The 20,417-nt window shown below is 44.4% G+C and overlaps 1 protein-coding gene across 2 annotated transcripts; it reads right to left on the bottom strand.

Moving 5' to 3' along the window:
• Positions 1-854: 854 nt before the first annotated feature.
• Positions 855-19,829, bottom strand: DNAL1 (dynein axonemal light chain 1). 2 transcript variants are annotated; one of them, XM_034769221.1, is made up of 8 exons: positions 19,718-19,828; positions 16,069-16,107; positions 11,090-11,199; positions 9,969-10,024; positions 7,681-7,736; positions 5,829-5,955; positions 5,239-5,385; positions 855-3,497 (listed from the first exon to the last, which is right to left on the bottom strand). In XM_034769221.1, exons 1-8 carry the CDS (start codon positions 19,718-19,720, stop codon positions 3,451-3,453), a joined length of 585 nt encoding a protein of 194 aa, XP_034625112.1. In that variant the 5' UTR covers positions 19,721-19,828; the 3' UTR covers positions 855-3,450. The 2 variants fall into 2 exon arrangements, with proteins under 2 accessions (XP_034625112.1, XP_034625113.1); XM_034769222.1 differs by lacking the exon at positions 16,069-16,107 and having other exon boundaries at positions 19,718-19,829.
• Between the last annotated feature and the right edge of the window lie 588 nt (positions 19,830-20,417).

Consider the following 20,417-nt stretch of genomic DNA (forward strand, 5'->3'; position numbering starts at 1 on the left):
ATATCATCAATGTAGGGTTTAAAAATAATGTGTAAAGCCACCTCCTGTCCAAAGAATTGTTAATTACTAACTCTCAATGAATTTAGTGCTGAAAGGGATCAAAATGACAAGCCTGGTAACAACAGTTAGCTGTCTACAAAGTTCCCAACTTTACCCATCTCCCAACAGTATTGTCTATGGCCACTACTGTCTTGTCCTGATCACCAGGAGAGACTGCAATCCTAGAAAATTACTTTTGAATGGCAAGTTGGCTATAAGATGACCAACAGGACCACTGAGAATAGAGTCAGACTGCATTCAAGGCAGCACAGCAGGCTGTCTGGAAAAGTTTTATCTTAGGTGAAGACTGTCAAAGGCAGAGGACTCTCTGCATCTGTTCATTAAAAAGGAAGAAAAGACCCTAAAATTAGATTTGAGTCTTACCTGCAATGACTGGGCAATTACTGGGCATATATGGCATACATATTCCTGTGGGAATGTACAGAGTAGCTATAAATAAGTTAATAGCATTGAATTACTTTGCCTGTAGTCTTCTACTTCACACTGGTCCCTTAGGCCAGGTCTACACTACCCCCCTAATTCGAACTAAGGTACGCAACTTCAGCTACGTGAATAACGTAGCTGAAGTTCGAAGTACCTTAGTTCGAATTAGTTCGAACTTACCTTGGTCCACACGCGGCAGGCAGGCTCCCCCGTCGACTCCGCGGTACTCCTCTCGGCGAGCTGGAGTACCGCAGTCGACGGCGAGCACTTCCGGGTTCGACTTATCGCGTCCAGACTAGACGCGATAAGTCGAACCCAGAAGTTCGATTTCCAGCTGTCGAACTAGCGGGTAAGTGTAGCCAAGGCCTTAGAAATTGATTGTCAGAGCTGGAACTCTACCCGAGTTAGACTGGGGGAAAGTAATGGTACTGCCTACCATAACAGGAGCTGAATACTGCTGTTGCCTGGGGCCAACTGCATCACCACTTTCCTACCTTTGAGCATGGATTCCAAAAATCCAACCACAGCTTCAGCTTTAGAAACACAAGACAAATTACGAGTGAAGTTCTACTTCTCTCCCACACTCATTCTGCTCCTCATACAGCAATATGCTCATTGCTGCCATTTTAATTTGATTAAACTGAATTGGTACCAGGAATAGGAAAGTAAACCCAGAACTTTAGCAATCTGAGCTGATAAAAGGCCTGTTTAGGTCATTTTATGCATTTTCTAGGGGTCAATGGTGCTTTCTCTAATCATCATTTCATTTAAAAAGGATTTACTTGTCACATCTGGGGACTTCACTAAGATGTCACCATGTGGCAAAGCAATTTAGCTCTTTATCAATATTTATTTTCCAATTCCTACTTCTAATCTCTTCTGTCCTTTCCCCAGCAGCTACCTAAACCTTTCATTCAGCTGCCTACATCTGTGCTTTAGAAACAAATGCATACCACCCCATCAAAGCTTATAAAAATACCTTCAAGTCCAGGTCTTTTGTACATTTGTTTGTTTCTGAACAGCTATCAACCTCCTTAGTTTAGTAGAATATTCCAGAGCTGTGAAGGACTACATTAATCAGTCAGCTAAAAAAAAAGTCATGCTCCGGCTAGTACCACAAGTCAGCTATTGGCTAGTAAAAGTCTATGTATTCAAATCTAAAGTGCCTAATTTCTTATAACAATGTAAAGAAAAAAACAATAAGTACTTAAATTCCACCAAAAACTATGCAAAGAGTTTCCATTGCTTCATTTAAAAACAAATATATCAAAAGGTAGTTGTGGCCTTCTGAGTAATGAAGTTTTGAGTTCCAGTGCAGTTCAAGATGATCAGTTATACGTGCCATTGCTAATGATGACAGGAGATCATTAGACCATTCACTGCCTTTTCTAACATGAGCCCATGACAATTACTGGGCCTACCAAACTACAGATAACTGGCAGAGCTCAGAAGGGCAGAAAAGACAGCCTCACACATTCTTGAAGTGTTGAGGAGTAGTGATTCTTCTTTGAGTAAATGCAGACGTGTATTCCACTTCGGTGTGTGTGTGCCTAGCACGCTGGACCACAGACTTCTGCTGAGCAGTACTTGTAGAGGGACAGCGTATGCACCTTGTGACCGTGGCCCCTCCCCTGACTATATGAGGTGGCACTGCCCAACCCCCTTCAGTTCCTTCTCACTGTCTGTGTTTTTTCCTAAGTCGCACTCTTCCCCAGAAGAACTGCATCTCCATTCTCTGGATGTCAGGCGATGTCTAGCCTTTTATCTCGACAGGACCACCGGTTCATACTTCACCTTGCCTGTTCATGTCACATGCAGCCTTCATGAAGGGGCAAGTGGTCTCAACACAGACCATCTCTAGATGGATAACATGCTGTATCAAGACTGAGTATGAGATAGCTTCGGCTACACCTCCTCCGTGGATACGGGCTCACTCCATGAAGGTGCAAGTGCTGTCCATAGCATTCCTCAGTGACATTTCCATAGTGGACATTTGCAGGGTGGCCACGTGGTTGTCCACACATACATTTATGGGCCATTATGCTACTACTGCATCTTCCAAAGGGAACAAAGGCCTCAGAAGGGTGGAAGATTTAAAAACAATCCCTACTGCAGTAGACTCCAAGCCCTGGTTCCAGATTGGGGTGCTTGCTTAGAAGTCACCAAAGCAGAATACATGTCTGCATCCATTTGAAGAAGAAGAAATGATTACTTACTGTAAGTGTGGTTCTTCGAGATGTAATGCAGGCGTGTATTCTACGACCCACCCTCTATTCCCTCTGCATCGGAGTCTCCTCTCATAGGCTTTTGGTGCGAAGGAACTGAGGGGGGTCGGGATGGCTCCGCCTCATATAGCATGGGGAGGGCCCACAGCCACAAGACGCAAATGCTGTCCCTCTACAGGTACTGCTAGGCAAAAGACTCCGCGCTGAGTGCGCACACACATCTGCATCACATCTCGAAGAACCAGTTACAGTTAGTAACTGTTTCTACCTGTGACAGTATTAAAAAATAACAAAAAGCCTAGCCTGCAAAGAGTGTGTAAAACAAAACACTGTTGTTCTGTTTCTCTGTTTCAAATGATTTAAAAAAAAAAAAAAAAGTTCAGCTGCACAGTTAACAAGAAAAACGGTTCTATCATAACCAGAAAGACAGATCTACAATCATCACTAATTGGGATAAAAATCAGTATGTAGTTTTAGTTAAGGTCTCTCATTACATTAATCAGACAGACAATCTCACTTTCAATAGTCCTCACAGAAGAGCACATGAAATGTACAAAGTTAGTGTCCCCATGTTTTGGTAATTAACTCTTTGGGTGAGGAAAGGAGAGTATGGAGATGAGTTAGTTAAAAAAAAAATTTGTCCATAGATTTTCTTTGAAACAAACATTTATACAAAAGTTTTGTGTGCTGAATTGCTCTGAAGAAACTTAAATAATATAATACCACACAAGAAAGAGTTGTGTTAGTTTTCTCCTTCTTCACCTTCTTCTTGTTTAATAACCGGGACACCTAAAACAGAGAGAGAAAATGTCTGCTAAGACTCACTGATGCAGTACCCACTACTAATGCTAGTCAACTAGGAGTGCAGAGGAGAAGCAAGAACAAGTTTAAGCCGCCACCAGCAAAACAGCCTTTTGCCACTGCTTTTTAACTGAAGACAACGAATCAAGCTTCCTATGTGTCTGAATATCCCCCTCCCTTCCTGATTCGAACTGTTGGTTCTCCCTTCACTACCCCAGGCCTTAGCTTAAGAGCTCTCTTCTATGCTGTTGCTCCCATTTCTTGGGTAGCAGGGACTACAGTATATTAAAGCATGGCCTACCAATAATGAGTGGGTCAGCGTTCTGCCCAACTGGGTCATTGGAGAAAGCACAGTGTTAGTGGTGAGACACCACAATGCAGCCACCCCAAGAGGAGAGCTGCACACCTTCTTCTTGGAGGTACATGATCTCGTGCTGACAGGGTACGAGGAACACAGATTAACTCTTAAATCTTGGTGTGTGCCACTCTAACAGTGCACTGGTGTCGTTATGTAAACAAGGGTTACCCCTTTGATCATACAAATACATGCCTCATACCAGCTTCTCTATTCAGCTGTCTAATCTTCTCACACAGCACCTGTTGCTCCAGCTCATCCTTCATATCAACATTTCTCTCTGGCCATGTCTCAGTGTCCTCTTTCCTCCCACCTCTTCAATAATTCAGGCTCTGACTTCTCATCCTCTGCTCCCAACACTGATACTGTATTCTTCACTCATTTGCCTGCCTGCCTCTCCTACTGCTGCTTTCACCACTCACTTCCCAGCTGCTACCCACCCTGCCCACTTCTCCCACTTGCTGTCCACTATTATCCAAACTACTCTCCATCCTTTAGAAGCCATTCAAACAGAGAAGCTCTTTAGATTTGCCTTAAAGGAGAAGTGAGCTGCTTTTTAAATAAATACCAGAAAGATTTATGATCATCAGCCATTAACATAAAATTTTAAATAAGCTTAAAAACAAAACACAATATTTGAAAATCATTTCCCCTTTTATTACCTGCCAGGACAAGAGCTTGGAATTCTGGGTCTCCCCTGAAAGAGCTGATGACATCCCTAGCCCTAGAATCAAGGTAAAGAACATCCCGCATTGCTACGATCTAGGTGTTTTCCCTCTCACCATCTCTTGTGGGAATATTCAGAATCCTGAATATGGGTGTTAGGAGATAAATCCACTTATATTACTGGGGTCTCATCATTAAGTCAACATGTGAATTCCACAAGAGATTTCAAATCTTAACGAATATTATCTATCAAAAAATCAAAACACATTTCAGTTCACCTCTAAATTTTGCTGTTATGAGTACTTTGACTGGATACTAGTTCAACACATCAGAGCAAGACCCTCTCTGAAGCACTAATGATGCAAAGTGACAGGTCCAATTTGAAATAGGCTTTGTTGTAAATGAAGTCACTTTGAAGGCTGAAGCCAATTCAGAGGAGCTCCATAGCACTCACCCTCTTTCAAACACTTGAAAATCCACTCTCAGAAGAAGTTGAGGCTATGGCTGAACAATTTTGCTTGTGCAGAGGTGAACACATAATAGAGTAAGTGTTGAAAGGAAGAATGCTGCTCATTGAGTTGGGTCCCACCCTCCTCCAGATCTCACAGTTGTACTTTTGAGGTGCTGAGCCAATACCCTACTGTTCTCATTACACTAAGCAAAAGATCTTGTATAATAAATGCCACCCAGCTGCTGCTTAAAGCTCACCATCTAGTTTTTTCAGCCTAGGCACTCGTTTGGTTGCTTCCTCAACCCAGCTGCTCTGCTGATCGGCAGAGTATTTCTCTTCCAGTGGATTGCCCACAAACACCAGATCCTCCAGTAATGGCAAGTCCGCCAGTCTCACAAACTCTGCTGCAATCACAAAAGAAGATGTTAGAAATAGACTGTGGAACACAAAAAGCACATCTGCACCAAGGCTGCCTTTCAATACCTGCACAGATACAGCCAGGATGTTTTTAGGTGAGGAAGGATATGGATATATTGGGTACGAATTGGGTACCTGGATGAAGAATGCAGGTGATAAGATGATAAAAGCAATGAGTCAGATACATAGTTCAAAGAACAAACCCCACATGACACAGAAGTTGAATAAACAGACTTTCTCACTATTTTTTACATTCTCTGGTATGAGCAGGCAATCTGAACAGCTTGTTCATCTCTGCAGTCTCCATGCTAAACTTGCCCACTCAGAACCTTAGGAGCCAGTTTCCTCACTTTGACCCAAGCTGTCTCAGCTGATGCACACTCACCATACTTAAGAAACTTCAGAAGAGAAACTAGGAGCCTAGGCTTACCCCAATCTTTCACCAAATTATTGGACATATAGAGAATCTTCAGCTTCTTCATGACATGGATGCCCTTCAGCTTCTCAATTAAATTGTATGAGATCCACAGTTCCTCTAATGTATCTCCAACTGCCTCCTGGAAAATGATAACACCTCTCAGAAAAGTGAGAGTAAGTCTTCCTATATTTCCCAGATTATCTCTGCTCCCTTTCTCCCCTCCAGATGCTATGTCACACAACAAACAGAACCATATCTTTCAATATTCCTTGTTTTCTTTTAAGCAGGTTCCTAATTCTGGATGACAAAACTTCAAGGAAAGAAAATCCCAAGTTTTGAAATACATCTCTCAGCTTGTTTAGAAAAATAAATTAAGACACGAGCAAGATATATTGAACATCTGAGCAGAGTTCTACTCAAGGCATATGGAGAGAAAGGAGTTATTTTAGCTGCATGCCGTGAGTTCTACAGTGCTAGACGACTGCAGTTCATCAATTGTTTTAGAGGGTTTAGTATGTAATATAAGGGATTGCATAGTTTCAGACAAGTGCATGCTTATATCTGCAGGTTTCAAATTTCACTTTCTATCCTCAGCAATCCTCCAGCAAGAGAAGAAAGAAACAACCATAACTGTTGTTCCTTCAGAGTCGCCGCTGTGCATTCACACCTGTGGGATACAGCAGCCCTGGTGTTGAGTGGAGGAACTGCCTGGAAATGCCATATCCTGCAAGCAGGAATGCACAGAAGCTCTTGAAGAACAAACTCTTTCCTTTATTTCTTTGGTTTTAATTATACAGACATCTTAACAGAAAGGTAATAAAATTGACCCTGATCTGCTTCTTCTCCTCTAGATCTTTGCCTTGTTATATATATTTCTACCCTTGCCTCTTTGCCACATGCCTTTTATCCCATTGTTCAGTGTGCCAATCACCCTTCTGATGGGTAGAAAGTCACAATGTGGTTTATAGGCAGGCCAATGTGTGCAGTGATTGACCACAATACCAAAAGCACCTTCTGGCGAGAGATGAGATTCATATAAGCAAAGGGAGTAGAAGTTATAATTCATATAATGCCACTGGAGTTTATAAAAAGAACAGGAGTACTTGTGGCACCTTAGAGACTAACCAATTTATTAGAGCATAAGCTTTCGTGGACTACAGCCCACCGAAGAAGTGGGCTGTAGTCCACGAAAGCTTATGCTCTAATAAATTGGTTAGTCTCTAAGGTGCCACAAGTACTCCTGTTCTTTTTGCGGATACAGACTAACACGGCTGCTACTCTGAAACTGGAGTTTATGGTGCTTTACATAGATAGAGAATCTGCATTTTTTACCAATGGATCTTACAATCTAAGAGCTCACTCTTGTGTGCAGAATCTCATGTTATGGGAATTGTGTGTGGAAGGCCTTACAAGATCATATCCCAGGTTAGAAAAACAACAAAAGCAATAGCAAAAGATTCTGGGAAAGTTGGCTGAGTGAGACAATAAGGGTAGCAGATAATGCATATTTAAAAAGAAAAATGTTCCTCTTAAGCTTATTGGGGGATTTAAATGTTTTATTTGGTGGATTAGCATTTAAAGTCTGTAAAGAGGGAGGGCATTTGAAGGAGAGATTTCAGTGAAGAGAGGGTGGTTGACTGGCACAAGGGAAATGGGAGACTGCTCCAAGCATCATGAGCAACATGTAGGAAGGTGCAAAGATGGCAGCAGAAGAAAACAAAATAAATTGTTAGGCACTAAGGTTGAATTATGTGACTAGAGATGCAAGGGTAGGTAAAACACTCTTCCCCTATGCCTTGATGCAAGAATTATGTAGCACTTCATTGCTAATTTTAATAAATGTAAACTCCAAAAAGGGACGTACCAGCCCATTCAGGTTCTTTATGTTGTTTCTCCCCAATGAAAGAATCCGCAAGTTTTCTGCAATGGAGGGAGAAGAGCTTCTTATTAACAAATGACTGGTGCTTAAAATGTAAAGAGCTGTTGGAAATCTGACAACATACTGCATACCACAGACAAGAGAGGTTTATATTCTGAACAGGCTATATTAAGGAAGAATGACATATCAGAAGCAAACTACATACTGTTCTATATATAGATTGTAATGAATGGGTGGAGTTGATGGCTCAAGTATGGGTATTAGAAAGTTTTTCATCTGTAGGCTGCCTGTTCACATCCAGTCCAGGTAGGGATGTGAACAGGCAAAACAGGCTGCCGTTCTAGTGCTCATGTGCATGAAGCAAGATTAAATTTTTGGTCCTGATCTTTCTAAGGATGCAGACTCAATTCCTGAATAGGAGGCAATACCTGCTGTTACTTTATAGCAACCAGTGTCTGATTAGAAAGAGGTCAACTATTTTGGCCCGTGAGATTCTAGTAGCAATACAGACACACTGATGAGATTTATTTTCAAATTGCCTATACCTGTTCAGCTACAAATTGTTCTTGTGATGTGCCCGAACATCTGAAGCTATCACAAAGACTCTTTTTTGTGAAACTTCATTTCCAGCTGTTCTTCCAGATATATGCATGCACAAAATCATTCTATAATGTCTAGTTAGATGAATCTCTAATCAGTAGTTTCCATGGCTATTTCAAGCCCTTTCTCACCGTGTGCATTTGAACTAGGCATTAATTACCTAATGATCTTGTTTTTCTCCTGTTTGCACAATGATGAAAAATACAGTATGTACTATTTAATGATGAAGCAAATGAATATTCCACTCAAGAACCAATGGGTGCTGCAGAGAAAGCACATCAGCTGTTTAGAGTGGCTGGGATGGGCTTTGGGTTGGTCAACAGTGACCTGTCCTGGCCCGTCACACCTGTAATTAAAGGAAGGTTGTGATCACAGAAGACCTATATACAGGAGGTAGAAGAGAAGGGGAAATAGATGGACATTCATGAAGAAATTCAAGTGTAATTGGAATTCTTAATGAAATCCCAGGATCTGTGCAAGTCCTGGACACATTACTTTCTTGTGTGAAGAATACGATAGGGTGTAATGTCAAAAGACAGTTAGGTGACGTCTTTGGAAGGGAAAAAGTAAATGCCACTCAAAATACAGTAAACCTGAAGCCTATTGGAACCATGTTACCTTGAATTTCCCAAACTCCCCATCCCCTGGAAAAAGACTCTTGATCTAGCCCAGGGGTCGGCAACCTTTCAGAAGTGGTGTGCCGAGTCTTCATTTATTCACTCTAATTTAAAGTTTCGCATGCCAGTAATACATTTTAACGTTTTTAGAAGGTATCTTTCTATAAGTCTATAATATATAACTATTGTTGTATGTAAAGTAAATAAGGTTTTAAAAATGTTTAAGAAGCTTCATTTAAAATTAAATTAAAATGCAGAGCTCCCCAGATGGGTGGCCAGGACCTGGGCAGTGTGAGTGCCACTGAAAATCAGCTCACATGCCGCCTTCGGCACACGTGCCATAGGTTGCCTACCTCTGATCTAGCCAAATTATCCTCATGTTCTTTGAACCATGATTAGAAACTATGGATACTTTTCCAAAAGCACGTAACATTGGCCTTTTGAGTATCTGTTCAGTTATTATAAACCTTAAAATATAAAATTGGTGAACTGATGTTACCTGAAATGATGTCCAATTGGGGAAAATATTACTCCTTAAATACTCTTGTACTCAGAAATCCCAGACTTTGTAGGAAGCAAGATTTTCCCCAATGACATTAAATAAAACACAATTAAATGATTCAACCTGGCCTAAGCCTCACCCCTCAAAGGGAGCTAGGCACATAAGTCCAGGCTGGAGGGAGGCATCTCCCCACCACTCAGAATTTACAGTCCTGAACTCTCTCATAGAGTTAGTTGCCTCAGCCAGGTCAGCACTTTCTTAAGGAAAATGGAGGCAACAGTACCTCCTTATAGCCAATGGCCCATTGGTTAAAGCACTCAACGAAGATGTAGGTTCAAATCCCCATTTTGCTTCTTGTGAAATGGGGACTGGAATCAAAGTCTTCCACCTTCCTGGTGAGTCCCCTTTATTTATTTATTTTTTTTGGAAGAGGGGGAATGGAAGGTGATATCAGAACAGGATGTCAATAGTTGGCCATGTGTCACATGCTATGGAACATATCTAATCCAAGCAGCTGGAATATAAACACAATCAGTCATTGACATATCACTTACTTAGGCCGTTCAGGTTGGCGATTTTTTCAATGCAGTTTGTAGACAGAGACAACTTCCTTTAAAAGCAAGAATAATTAACAGCTTATATTAACAGTGCAACAGGAATCACTGAATCAGAAGGCGGCCCTCTTACAAATAACATTTTGTTAGAATGAAATCACATTTTACTCTTCTCTTATTATGTAGTAAACCTCTGGATACATGCACAGTCCTGTTCTCCTCAAATCACGCATCTCTGTAAGATTTAAATTTCACTTTTTTGGGATTCCACCACCAATTTTATAACATATGTGTGGCATCCTCCTTTGTGTGCCTGGCTCAAACCAAAGACAGGTTACAATATTTCCCAAACTTTTCTTTCTGACACTACCAATTAGCTCTATTTTGTCCTCCTCTTTCCTCATTCAGATGGAGCTAACATTACAGTGTTTCTCTTGGAGATATTTTGGTCAAGAGCAATGCCAGGAACAGTAGCACTATGAGCTGTCATGGATGCTCTGGGCCCTAATACTAGGATTTCTAGTCCTGTGGAGACCCAGGACCTCAGGACCAGTCAGTCATTATGCTGTTAAGAAAGTAATACTGCAGCAAATGAATTTCGGTACTATTACCATATGAGATTGAACCTCGAGACTTTTATTTCTGAACAGCAGTTCCTAGAGAAGGCCTGAGCATCTGGATGTGGTGGTGTAGACTTCGGCTCACAATTTCACACAAAGAGGTTACGCAGCCACAACAGTGCAGGAGTCTCTAAAGGGACCACATGCTCGTCCACAGCCTGGTGGACTCCAGACATGGGACAGAAATTATTCACTTCAATGCCGTCTACCAGCCATTCAATGGACTGGTATTAACACTGAGTTTGCGTTAATGTCTGAGGGAACTAAGTTCTGTCTTCTCAAGTAAGTGGCAATGATATTACTAAGCAGAAGAGCATCAGTATGTTTCTATGGGAGAAAGAACAGAGCTTAGGAGAAAGGAGTGGCGTTGGACTGAAGAGATATTTTGCTCACATCTAGAGGTAGATGTAGGGGGAGAGAAAACCTAGACTTCAAAAAAACAGAAGCAATGATTAAAAATGGACTATTTCCAGGTTTGTTTGTTTGTTTAACAGAACTTACTCGCAGTTAACAAGTGTGGACAGAGATGCATCCATCTTCTCTACAGGAGGAACTTGGGCATATAGTTTCACCTCCTTGGCCTCCGATGCCTTCTGGCCGTTTTTTTCCTCCTGAGGAAAACAAAGAAGGAAAAGAAAGGGCAAAAAAATGAGACACTGATTGGAATCTGCACTTGTTATAAAAATTATCCCTAATCTTCAAGAAAACAGAAGAAAAAGGGTTTGAAATCTTGTTTGTTGTTGTTCATCTGAATTACACACACACACACTTAATTTAAAGGAAAAGAAGAAAGAGAAGACTTGCTTATTTCCAGGATATTAAAATGCTTATCAATGCATGTATTTAAAAAAAAAAAAATACAGGGAGGAGCCCTGGATCAGATTCAGGATTCAAGTCTCCAGCAAACTCAGTTGTTTCCCTTAGCATCTCTGCTCTTTACACCTATTCATTTCAGTCTGAATTAGGAGCCAGACACAGCAAAAGTGTATACTTAACAGTAGCACTACTTTCCACTACATCCCTAAAGGTCAGTTTCAGGGGAAGACAGACTTAAATTGTATTGATCTGGGCTCCTCATAGTTCTGGCACCGTAATCCCAACCCTGAATGCATGTTTCCAGATCACTGATAAATCAGCTACCAAAAGGTTTAAGTGTAAGGCACAAAAGCCTCAAATCATAATCTGAAATCGGTAAGTCTCAAAGCATAGACAAAATTGGTAAAACAGTAAACTGAGGAACATTTACTTTTGGTACTAAAAGAATTAAACTAAAGATCCCCAACATTAAAGGAATATTATTTACATTGCAGTTAAGCACTCAAAAGTTAGGAAATGCCAGATTTATGAATGCTTATGTAGACTTAATTCTGCTTCCACCTCGCGTACCTCCCAACAGTTGAAATGGCTAACATAGAACTGGTGCTGCCCCGGGGGGAAGGAGAGGAGGGGTCAGGGTGTGTGTTGCAGAGTGACCCTGACCTGCATTCACGCTGCAGCAATGGTTCCTGCCCCAAGGGGCTGCCTGTGCTAGGCTCCCTGCTCTTGGTGTTGTGACCTGGTCCCTGGCATAGGCGCAGACTCCATGGGTGCTCCAGGGCTGGAGTACCCACAGGGAAAAATTGGTGGGTGCTCTGCACCAGCGGCAGCCAAATTCCCCACCCCAGCTCACCTCACCTCCGCCTCCTCCCCTGAGCGTGCCGCGTCCCACTTCTTCTCATAGCGCTTGCTGCAGCAAAACAGCTGTTTCACGGCGTAACAAGCTGTGGGAGGGAGGGAGAGGAGCGGGAATGTGGCGTGCTCAGAGGAGGAGGAGGGGAAGAGGCAGGGATTTGGGGAAGGAGTCCAATGTGGCAGGGAGGGGGCGGAGTTGGGGCAGGAACTTTGGGGAAGGGGTTGGAATGGGGGCGGGGCTGGGGTGGAGTTAGGGCGGGGCCGGGGTTGAGCACCCATCGGCACCAGCAGAAGTTGGTGCCTATGGTCCCTGGTGCTTGAGGTTGCAGCACCGCTCAGGTTTGGCCTGTCTGCCCCACTGTAGATGGAGATGGAGGATCAGATGGCCCAAACCAGAGAGGGGTGCCAAGCCCAGCCAACCCTATGGGACAAGAGCGATTTCAACCAGGACTGGGAGTTTGGGGGTCAAAGCAGGACAGTCCCATGCAATGTTTCCTCTAATTTTTTATATCCATGTGTGGAATGAATTTTGTTATGTGCACCAATATGGAGGTGACGTGTGGTGGGGATGGGGCCGGGGGGTTCAGAGTGTGCATGGACGGGCTCAGGACCAGGACAGGGGGTTGGGGTGGGGTGAGGGCTCTGGCTGGGGGTGAGGGCTCTGGGGTGTAAGAGGGGGCTCAGGGCTGGGGCAGAGGGTTTGGGTGCAGGGGTGAGGGCTCCAGCTAGGGGTGCCTGCTGTGGGGTGGGGCCGGGGATGAGAAGTTTGAGGTGCAGGCTGCCCCAGGGCTGGGGCCAGAGGACTCCCCCCAGCCCTCTCCCCAATGGCAGCAGCTCTTGGAGAGAGATGCTTCTCCCCACCAGCAGGAGCTCTGGGGCCAGGGGAGCGGCACCTCTCCCTGCGGCAGCCCTGCACGCCCCAACTTGCTCCCCTCCCCGTCTACCTCTCTCCTCTCCCCACACCCCTGTGACTGCATGCCTGCACGGTCCTTTATAGCCTGCTGTGCGGCCGCGCAGCTTAGAGTGAACTTAGGTCCCATGAAACCCAAGACTATTGGGAGGTCTGATCCTGTGCACTGAATAAGGCAGGGGTCTTATGAGAAAAAAGTATGTGATCACTTCATAAAGACTATCTTAAAGCATATGAAGAAGGGGGCTGGATTTAGGCTGTGTAGGCAACCATAAAAAACTAGTATTTCCTAACTTTCAAGTGCTTGACTTTGCAACCTAAGTAATATCCCTCTAATGTAATTTTTGGTATGTTATTTCCTAGGGTTTGGTGGGGAGGGGGTAGGAAAAAGGTAAAAACAAGTTTAATTACATGCAACAAGCAGTTATAAATGCCATCAGCACCACAATTTGAACCACAGACCTTCACCACTTGAGTTACTGGACTAACTACATACTAGAAGCATGAGCAGGCATTTATTCCAGAGGAAGGAGGACCACTGGGTCCAAGTACTAGGTCTTGGGGGTAGGTTCTGGGGAGCAGATGGAGGATAGGGTAGCCCAGCTCTCTCCCCACACTCTCCTCCAGGAGTTGTGAGGAACTCCAGGCCCATGTAGTGCCCTGAGAGGTTGGAAAGGGATGCTGGGCCATGTGCTAGGGCTGTTGGGTAGGCATTTATGGAGGGGGGAGTCTGGCATGTTTCCTCTCCCATGAGTGCCTCCAGAAAGGTATATTGGCCACTTGGTCCACATGCCAGGTCCTGGGGTGTGAGAAAACACAGGCTGTCTCTCTTTCCCCCCTTCTACTGCTATAGCTGGGTGTTTGCTGTAAAAGGTTTCTGCTGTTGCTGCTATGGTGATGTTAGCCCAGTCTCAGAATGTTCATGTACATAGCTATTTTGACAGTGTCCCTGTTCTGAAGAGTTTATATTGTAAACAAAATAAACTTGCATGTAAAAGGAGAAACAGGTTGAAACCAGGAGGGACTCAGTCAGATTCTATCACATCTCCCAAGGATACAGGTTGAGAGTACAGAGAAGAATAGTTAAGAAAAAGGAGTATCCTGAACTGAAAATCCAAACATGGTAACAAAGCTCTATTATCCTACTCTTGGGTTGTGCCTATACACTCCATACCAAGCCCTGAACCTACTAGAACAGTGATTTTCAAACTGTGGGCTGCGACCCAGTACTGGGTCGCGGAATGTAAAGCACTGGGTCACGGCGGCTCTGGTGAGCACCGCCGACCAGGCCGTTAAAAGTCCTGTTGGCACTGCTTCCCAGTTAAGGCAGGCTAGTTCCTACCTGTTCTGACACCACACAGCGCCCTGGAAGCGGCCAGCAGCAGGACTGGCTCCTAGGCATGGGGTAGGGGAGAGGGGCACGGGACTCCGTGCGCTGTCCCTGCCCCGAGCACCGGCTCCGCACTCCCACTGGCTGCTAAAGGGGGCGGTGCCTGCAGGTGAGAGACGCGTGGAGCTGCTTGCGCGCCTCCGCCTAGGAGCCGGACCTGCTGCTGGCCGCTTCCGGGGTAAGCCTGCACCCCAACCCTGGGCCTCAATCCCCTGCCCCAGCCCTGAGCCCCCCCCAAAACCCAGAGCCCCTTCCTGCACCCCAAACCCCTCATCCCCAGCCCCACCCCAGAGCTTGCACCCCCAGCACAGAGCCCTGACCCCCTCCTGCACCCCAACCCCCTGCCCCAGCCCAGAGCCCACCCACACCCTGAACCCCTCATTCCCAGCCCCACCCTGCAGCCCTCACCCCCGCACCCCAACCTTCTGCCCTAGCCCTGAGCCCCTCCCACACCCCTCATCCCCAGCTCCGTTGGGTCGTGGGCATCAACAATTTTCTTCAACTGGGTTGCCAGAAAAAAAGTTAGAAAACCACTGTTCTAGAAAGTAAAACAGTATAAATAACTTCTCTAGAATCTGGAAGGAATTGAGCATATGTGTCACACCTATGCCATGATTCAAAGCACACCGAGGTCAGTGGAAAAATTCCCATGGATTTTGGATCAGGTCTCTGGACTATTTTCCATACCATTGTCTGATATCACTACTGTGTGATCTCCAACAAACAGAGCTTTCTAGAGGGTTCTTAGCTTAGTATGAAGGCACTTAGTCCATAGGCACATCCCAAAAAATGGATATCTATACTAAATCTAATTGAAAAAGAATAATATATAGTAAACTTGTTGCTCAATTAAACTTTGCAGAGTGGATAATGGATCTGCATACATGGGGGAAAATTTATGGATGATACTGATGTAAGTCATCGTTAGCCTTTACACTGTTAAAACATTTTAAACAGAGACTTAGTTTTGAATTCAGACTTTTTTTTTAAGTTACTTCTGGGAGTTTTTTCTTCATGTACTGTTCAGATAAAATCTTGGCTCAACTATGTCAATGGCAAAACTCCAATTGACTTCAATGGGGCCAGGATTTCATCCTTGATTATTTGTGCTAGGGATAAACTCTAATTAGGTGATCAAGACTGAACAGGGTATAATTAGGCAGAGAAAATCAAAAGACATCCTGCAGAGAAAACTTCTTTGTAGTATCAGATCTTCTGTCAATGTACAATCTGACAGCATTAGGCCAGACTCTAAAATAGAGCTTTTGTGGTCAGGACAATTTAATAAGAATAGCACACAGGGGTTCAAATGAAATTGATTTCAGTGAGATACTAATAAAATAATATTGTTTCATGAAGCTTCTTTTAGCGGCAGATGTTTCAAGGAAATTATTTTTTCTACATTATTGTAATGAATTCATCAAACTGGATGAAGCCATCCTATTTACAAATGAGATCCAGGCCACAGAGTACCACTGAGACAACTGCAGATACTTCTCTTGAACTTACCCATCTGGCTAGAGCTTCTTTAATAGTTGTTGCTTTTGCCTAAACACAAATCAAAAGAAGAATCATTATAATTTTTTTTGGCTGAATTGTTCATTGCAGAGCTAGTTTTTTCCCCTTAAGTTCCATGGACTCTCTTCCTACAACTGATCCTAAGAAGCAGAAATTGAACCCCCTTCCAAAAGCTGCTTTTAATTTCATTCAGTGAATCGTCCAACAGCAATTTTAGAGGTGGTGCAGTAAGTTTGAACATACATACATGCACAATTTCCCCGGGAGACTAAGCACATCATCTTCTTGATATTGCCTGCTCTCTGTAGGCAGGGGTAGCACAGGGCTTGGATTAGTGGACCAAGTTCTCTGCATCTCAGGTGAATCTCTATTGAAGCCAAAGGAGTTATACTAGTGATTAATTTGGCTTAATGCCCTTAGCAGATCATGCTTATCACAGAGATTTCCCCATGTGGAAATTTGCTAAGCCTTTTTGAAACATACGGAGGAAAACTTTGTCCTTCCTGCACAAGGTCAGGTATAGCCTGTGGGATTTTCTTATTTTATTTTGATTTCTCCATTAACTATCCTATGCTTCTAGGCACCTCAAATCATTGAAAGTCACACTGTGTTCAATTCAAAAAAGAAGTGTGAAAACTACCATACAATATTCACTTAATGGACTGATCCACAATAACAGTAGAAACTTGGTATACCTTACTGCAATACCTCAGCCACCATATTGAGGCCCATTGCAAAACCCCACTAAATCCTCTACCTACTTCTACCCTAATGCCAGTGAAGAAAGAAATTTTGTAGCATGCCCAAAAAAAGTTAAAAAAAAAAAAATCAAGGCTCTAAAGGACAAAGGAGGGAGAAATGTTTCAGAGTCAAGGATCTTGAGGAGAAAACAACCTGTCAACTGCTTCTTCACTTTAAAATCAAGAGGACTCCAGCTTGAACACCTCTGCTGATCTTAACTGTACAGTACAGCACAGGGAGAGATTTCCTGGTAGCGGAACAGATCAGAGAACACTAGTGTTATGTACTTTATGTCCAATGCTCCACTCAGCAAGAGTCATCCCATTCTCACTAACTTTAGTTTCTGAATGGTCTCATCATGTAACCCCCATGTAGAGCATATTACGCTAGTGCAATCTTAAAGTGGCAAAGCATGTATAATAGTAGAAAGGTTAGATTGTAGGACCCTTGGGGCAGGGACCATCTTTTTGTTCTGTGTTTGTACAGAGCCTAGCACAACCGGGTCCTGGTCATGACTAGGACTCCTAGGCATTATGGTAATACAAATAACTAATAATGATAACGATAACAACAACAGCAGCTCTAGATACAAAAGGAAAGTACATGTGCTTTTTGACAGACTACAGAACATACACATGGCTAAAACGGCTGAGTGGTCAATGTGATCCAGAATCTAACAAAATTCCAAACTTGTGAACTTGTGTCTCAACTGGCAGGCACGTTTCTTCATTTGGGGATGTAGATATAAACCTCACCAATTCTTCCACTTGCTTCCCCAACCTTCCACCATCAACACAATCTTATCTAGATTAAGGTACTGCCATCTAGCCTTTATCTATGTCCAGTCACCTAAAAGACATTTGGTAATTTGTTCCACCACACTAGCTGAATCAAACACCAAAAGCATTATAGGGCTGAGAATCATTCTTGAATTAAGAACACTGCATCCCTTCTTCCCTCACTAAATCTCACAACTCTATCAATCCCTGTGAAGGACTACAGATGAGCCAACAAAAGTACATGTCTTTTGGATTTTCAGCTCTTTGGGACATGATCTGTCCTAACACCATGGGGCCCAACTTGATTGCAGCATGCAAATGCTACAGCAATAATAAATATTAAATAACTGGTTCAAAAGGAGGTGACAGATATAATAAAATCAGCATGAACGCTTGATCTGTATCACTCACCATTAAACAAAAAGATGACTAGTACAGTTTCTTTCCCATACTCTAGCCTAAAAACTGACTGAATTTAAATTTAAATAATCCATGTGATATAATTTAAATATAGTGACCAGTTTCTTTCCTGACTTCTTCAGATTTGCACCCCTAACTGTCCTGCCTCTCCTACTGTTGACACCTGGCTTGATGCTGATGGTGAGGATGAAAACCAGAAGCAGGGAAATAGGTCATCTGGGTAGCACAGATCAGAGATCAGGATTTCTTGGAGTGAGTTCAAATTCACTCCAACAAGAATACCAATATAGCCTGCCTTCTTATACTGGAAGGCTTCACTGATCCCAGGCATGGTGCACCAACTAGCCTTGCTGTAAATCTCACATGAACCAGCCCAATACCAGGCATCCTTCACCTGGGAACTGGCTGCTTTCCCAGAATGACTCAGGTTAAAGGAGGTTAGATTGCCGAAAGGAAAGACAAGTAATCAAAATGCTGTACCACTGATTGTGCCAAATAATCAAGGGCTGAAAATGTCATCCTTGACAGCTCACATTGTTGTTACAGGAACAAGAACAACAACAAATAATCTAAGGAAAAAATAAAAAACTGCACACACACAGAGGACTGGTAAAATATAACAGAAAAACATTAAATAATCCATGCTCTGCCCCCTCAATGGAATAATTTCTTACAAGGGATCATTACAGAACATTTACAAAACTTCAAAACATACAGCAATATTCCCAGGGGAAAAATAGATAACTGGGCTTCATCCTCATTTTTATGCATTTAATTCTTCTTGGTCATTTCCGTCAAATAAAACCACATGGAATTTCATAGGAAAGGGAGCTGTAATCAGACTAGTCAAAGTAGATTGTGTATTTACTATAGTCTTTAAACCATCTATTAATTCAGCATTTTAATGATGGTGATTCCTGGCACTCAAGCAGCTCCAGAATGACGAATGAGATCATCTGCTCCTGCTATTCTAATCTAGCCCTGGAAGAACTCTTTCCAAGACACAACCTTTTTTTTGGTTTATTTGTTTCGTTATAACAACCGTTCAAAATTGCAGGAAATAACCTCAAGGTCCTAGATAGTGGGCTAGTTTATGTGTTGCCCTATAGTCTATTTATACCTCTCCAGGGACTGGCTCTGCTACCAAGCTGTTCACTCCACACCAACACCTCTTGCAGCTCCCATTGTAGGGGTCTGTCAAGGAGAAAGGGGGAACAGCAACAGCAAGTTGCTTTCTGGCTATTCTGGACTGCAAAACACTCTCTAGGATGCTGTTGCAGCTGAGAGCAAGTTAGAACAACACAGAGACTGCTCTAACTTATGCTGGGGGCCAGACGGGCCCCTGGCAGGGCCCAGAACACAGGCGGGGCAAAGCTCCTCCTCTCTGTGTCCAGAAACAGGGAGTCAGGCCCATCATTGCCACGTTCAGTGAAATATGCTCCAATGGCCAAGCCAGGCTCCCCAAGCCCCTTCTCCTTCCCCTCCCCTTCCCTAGCCAGGGCCCACTAGGTCCCCCAGCTCCTCCTTTCCCCCCACCCCAACCAGGTCTCCTCAATCCCGCCTCGCTGCCCCCGCCAGCCAAGTCACCTCCTCTCTCCCTCAGCCACCCCAGCCGGCCAGGTCCCGCCTCTCCCCTTGCCCCATCCAGCCCCTCACCGCCCCCTCCCCCAGCTCCCCGCTTCGCCTTTGAACAGACTCACCATTACGGTTGCTACTGTCGCTGATCCGGTTGCTATGGCACGCTAGTCTCCTGCGCATGCTCATCTGCAGTAAAGGCGAGGAGCCGGGGATCATAGAGACACCATGGCAACTAGATAGTCCTGAGCCCGGAAATCACATGACCTTTCCCGCCCGCTCTGCGCTCACTCGTCTTCTCTTCTGCTGCGCAGAGCGCCGCTGTGTCGCTGAGCGCAGTGGTGCATTGGAGGACACTGGTCGGGGTCTCTGTCGCTCGCGAATGCGGCACAGCACGCACGGTACGGTAGGTAACCGCGGCTGCGTGCGTGGTGCTACGCTGAGGTGGGGGTCTAGTCCGTCGGGGCTGGGGGGCGTGGAGAGGTGGCGCGGCTGGGAGGTGGAGGGGGCTGTGTGTGCTGTGGCGAAGGGGGCGCTGGCACGGATGGGGGCTATGAGGGGCAGCAGCATGACTGGGCGCCGCGCGGGGGAACTGTGGGGGAGGGGTTGTGTGGGGTGTGGGGTGGCACAGCTGGGAGGGGGCTGCAGGAGGGACTGTGTGGGGTGGCATAGCAAGCCTGGGGGCGAGGAGGGGTTGTGGAGGGCCGTATAATAGCCAGCCCAGCCTGGTGTGGCGGTGGTGTCACCCGTCCCGGGACTGTGTGGGGAGCAGAGACACGGCCGGGGGGGGGGGGGGGGGGGGGGGGGGGGGGGGGGCTGGGGTGG

Source organism: Trachemys scripta, chromosome 4 (assembly GCF_013100865.1).
Source record: "Trachemys scripta elegans isolate TJP31775 chromosome 4, CAS_Tse_1.0, whole genome shotgun sequence".
In the NCBI taxonomy this organism is placed as follows: Eukaryota; Metazoa; Chordata; order Testudines; family Emydidae; genus Trachemys; species Trachemys scripta.

Coding starts and splice junctions, on each gene's coding strand:
- DNAL1 (XM_034769221.1), bottom strand. Junction 5,956..7,680: donor TAAAGAACCTGAATGGGCTG/GTACGTCCCTTT, acceptor ATCATTTTCCAG/GAGGCAGTTGGAGATACATT. Junction 3,498..5,238: donor TAGGCTGAAAAAACTAGATG/GTGAGCTTTAAG, acceptor TCTCTGTTTTAG/GTGTCCCGGTTATTAAACAA.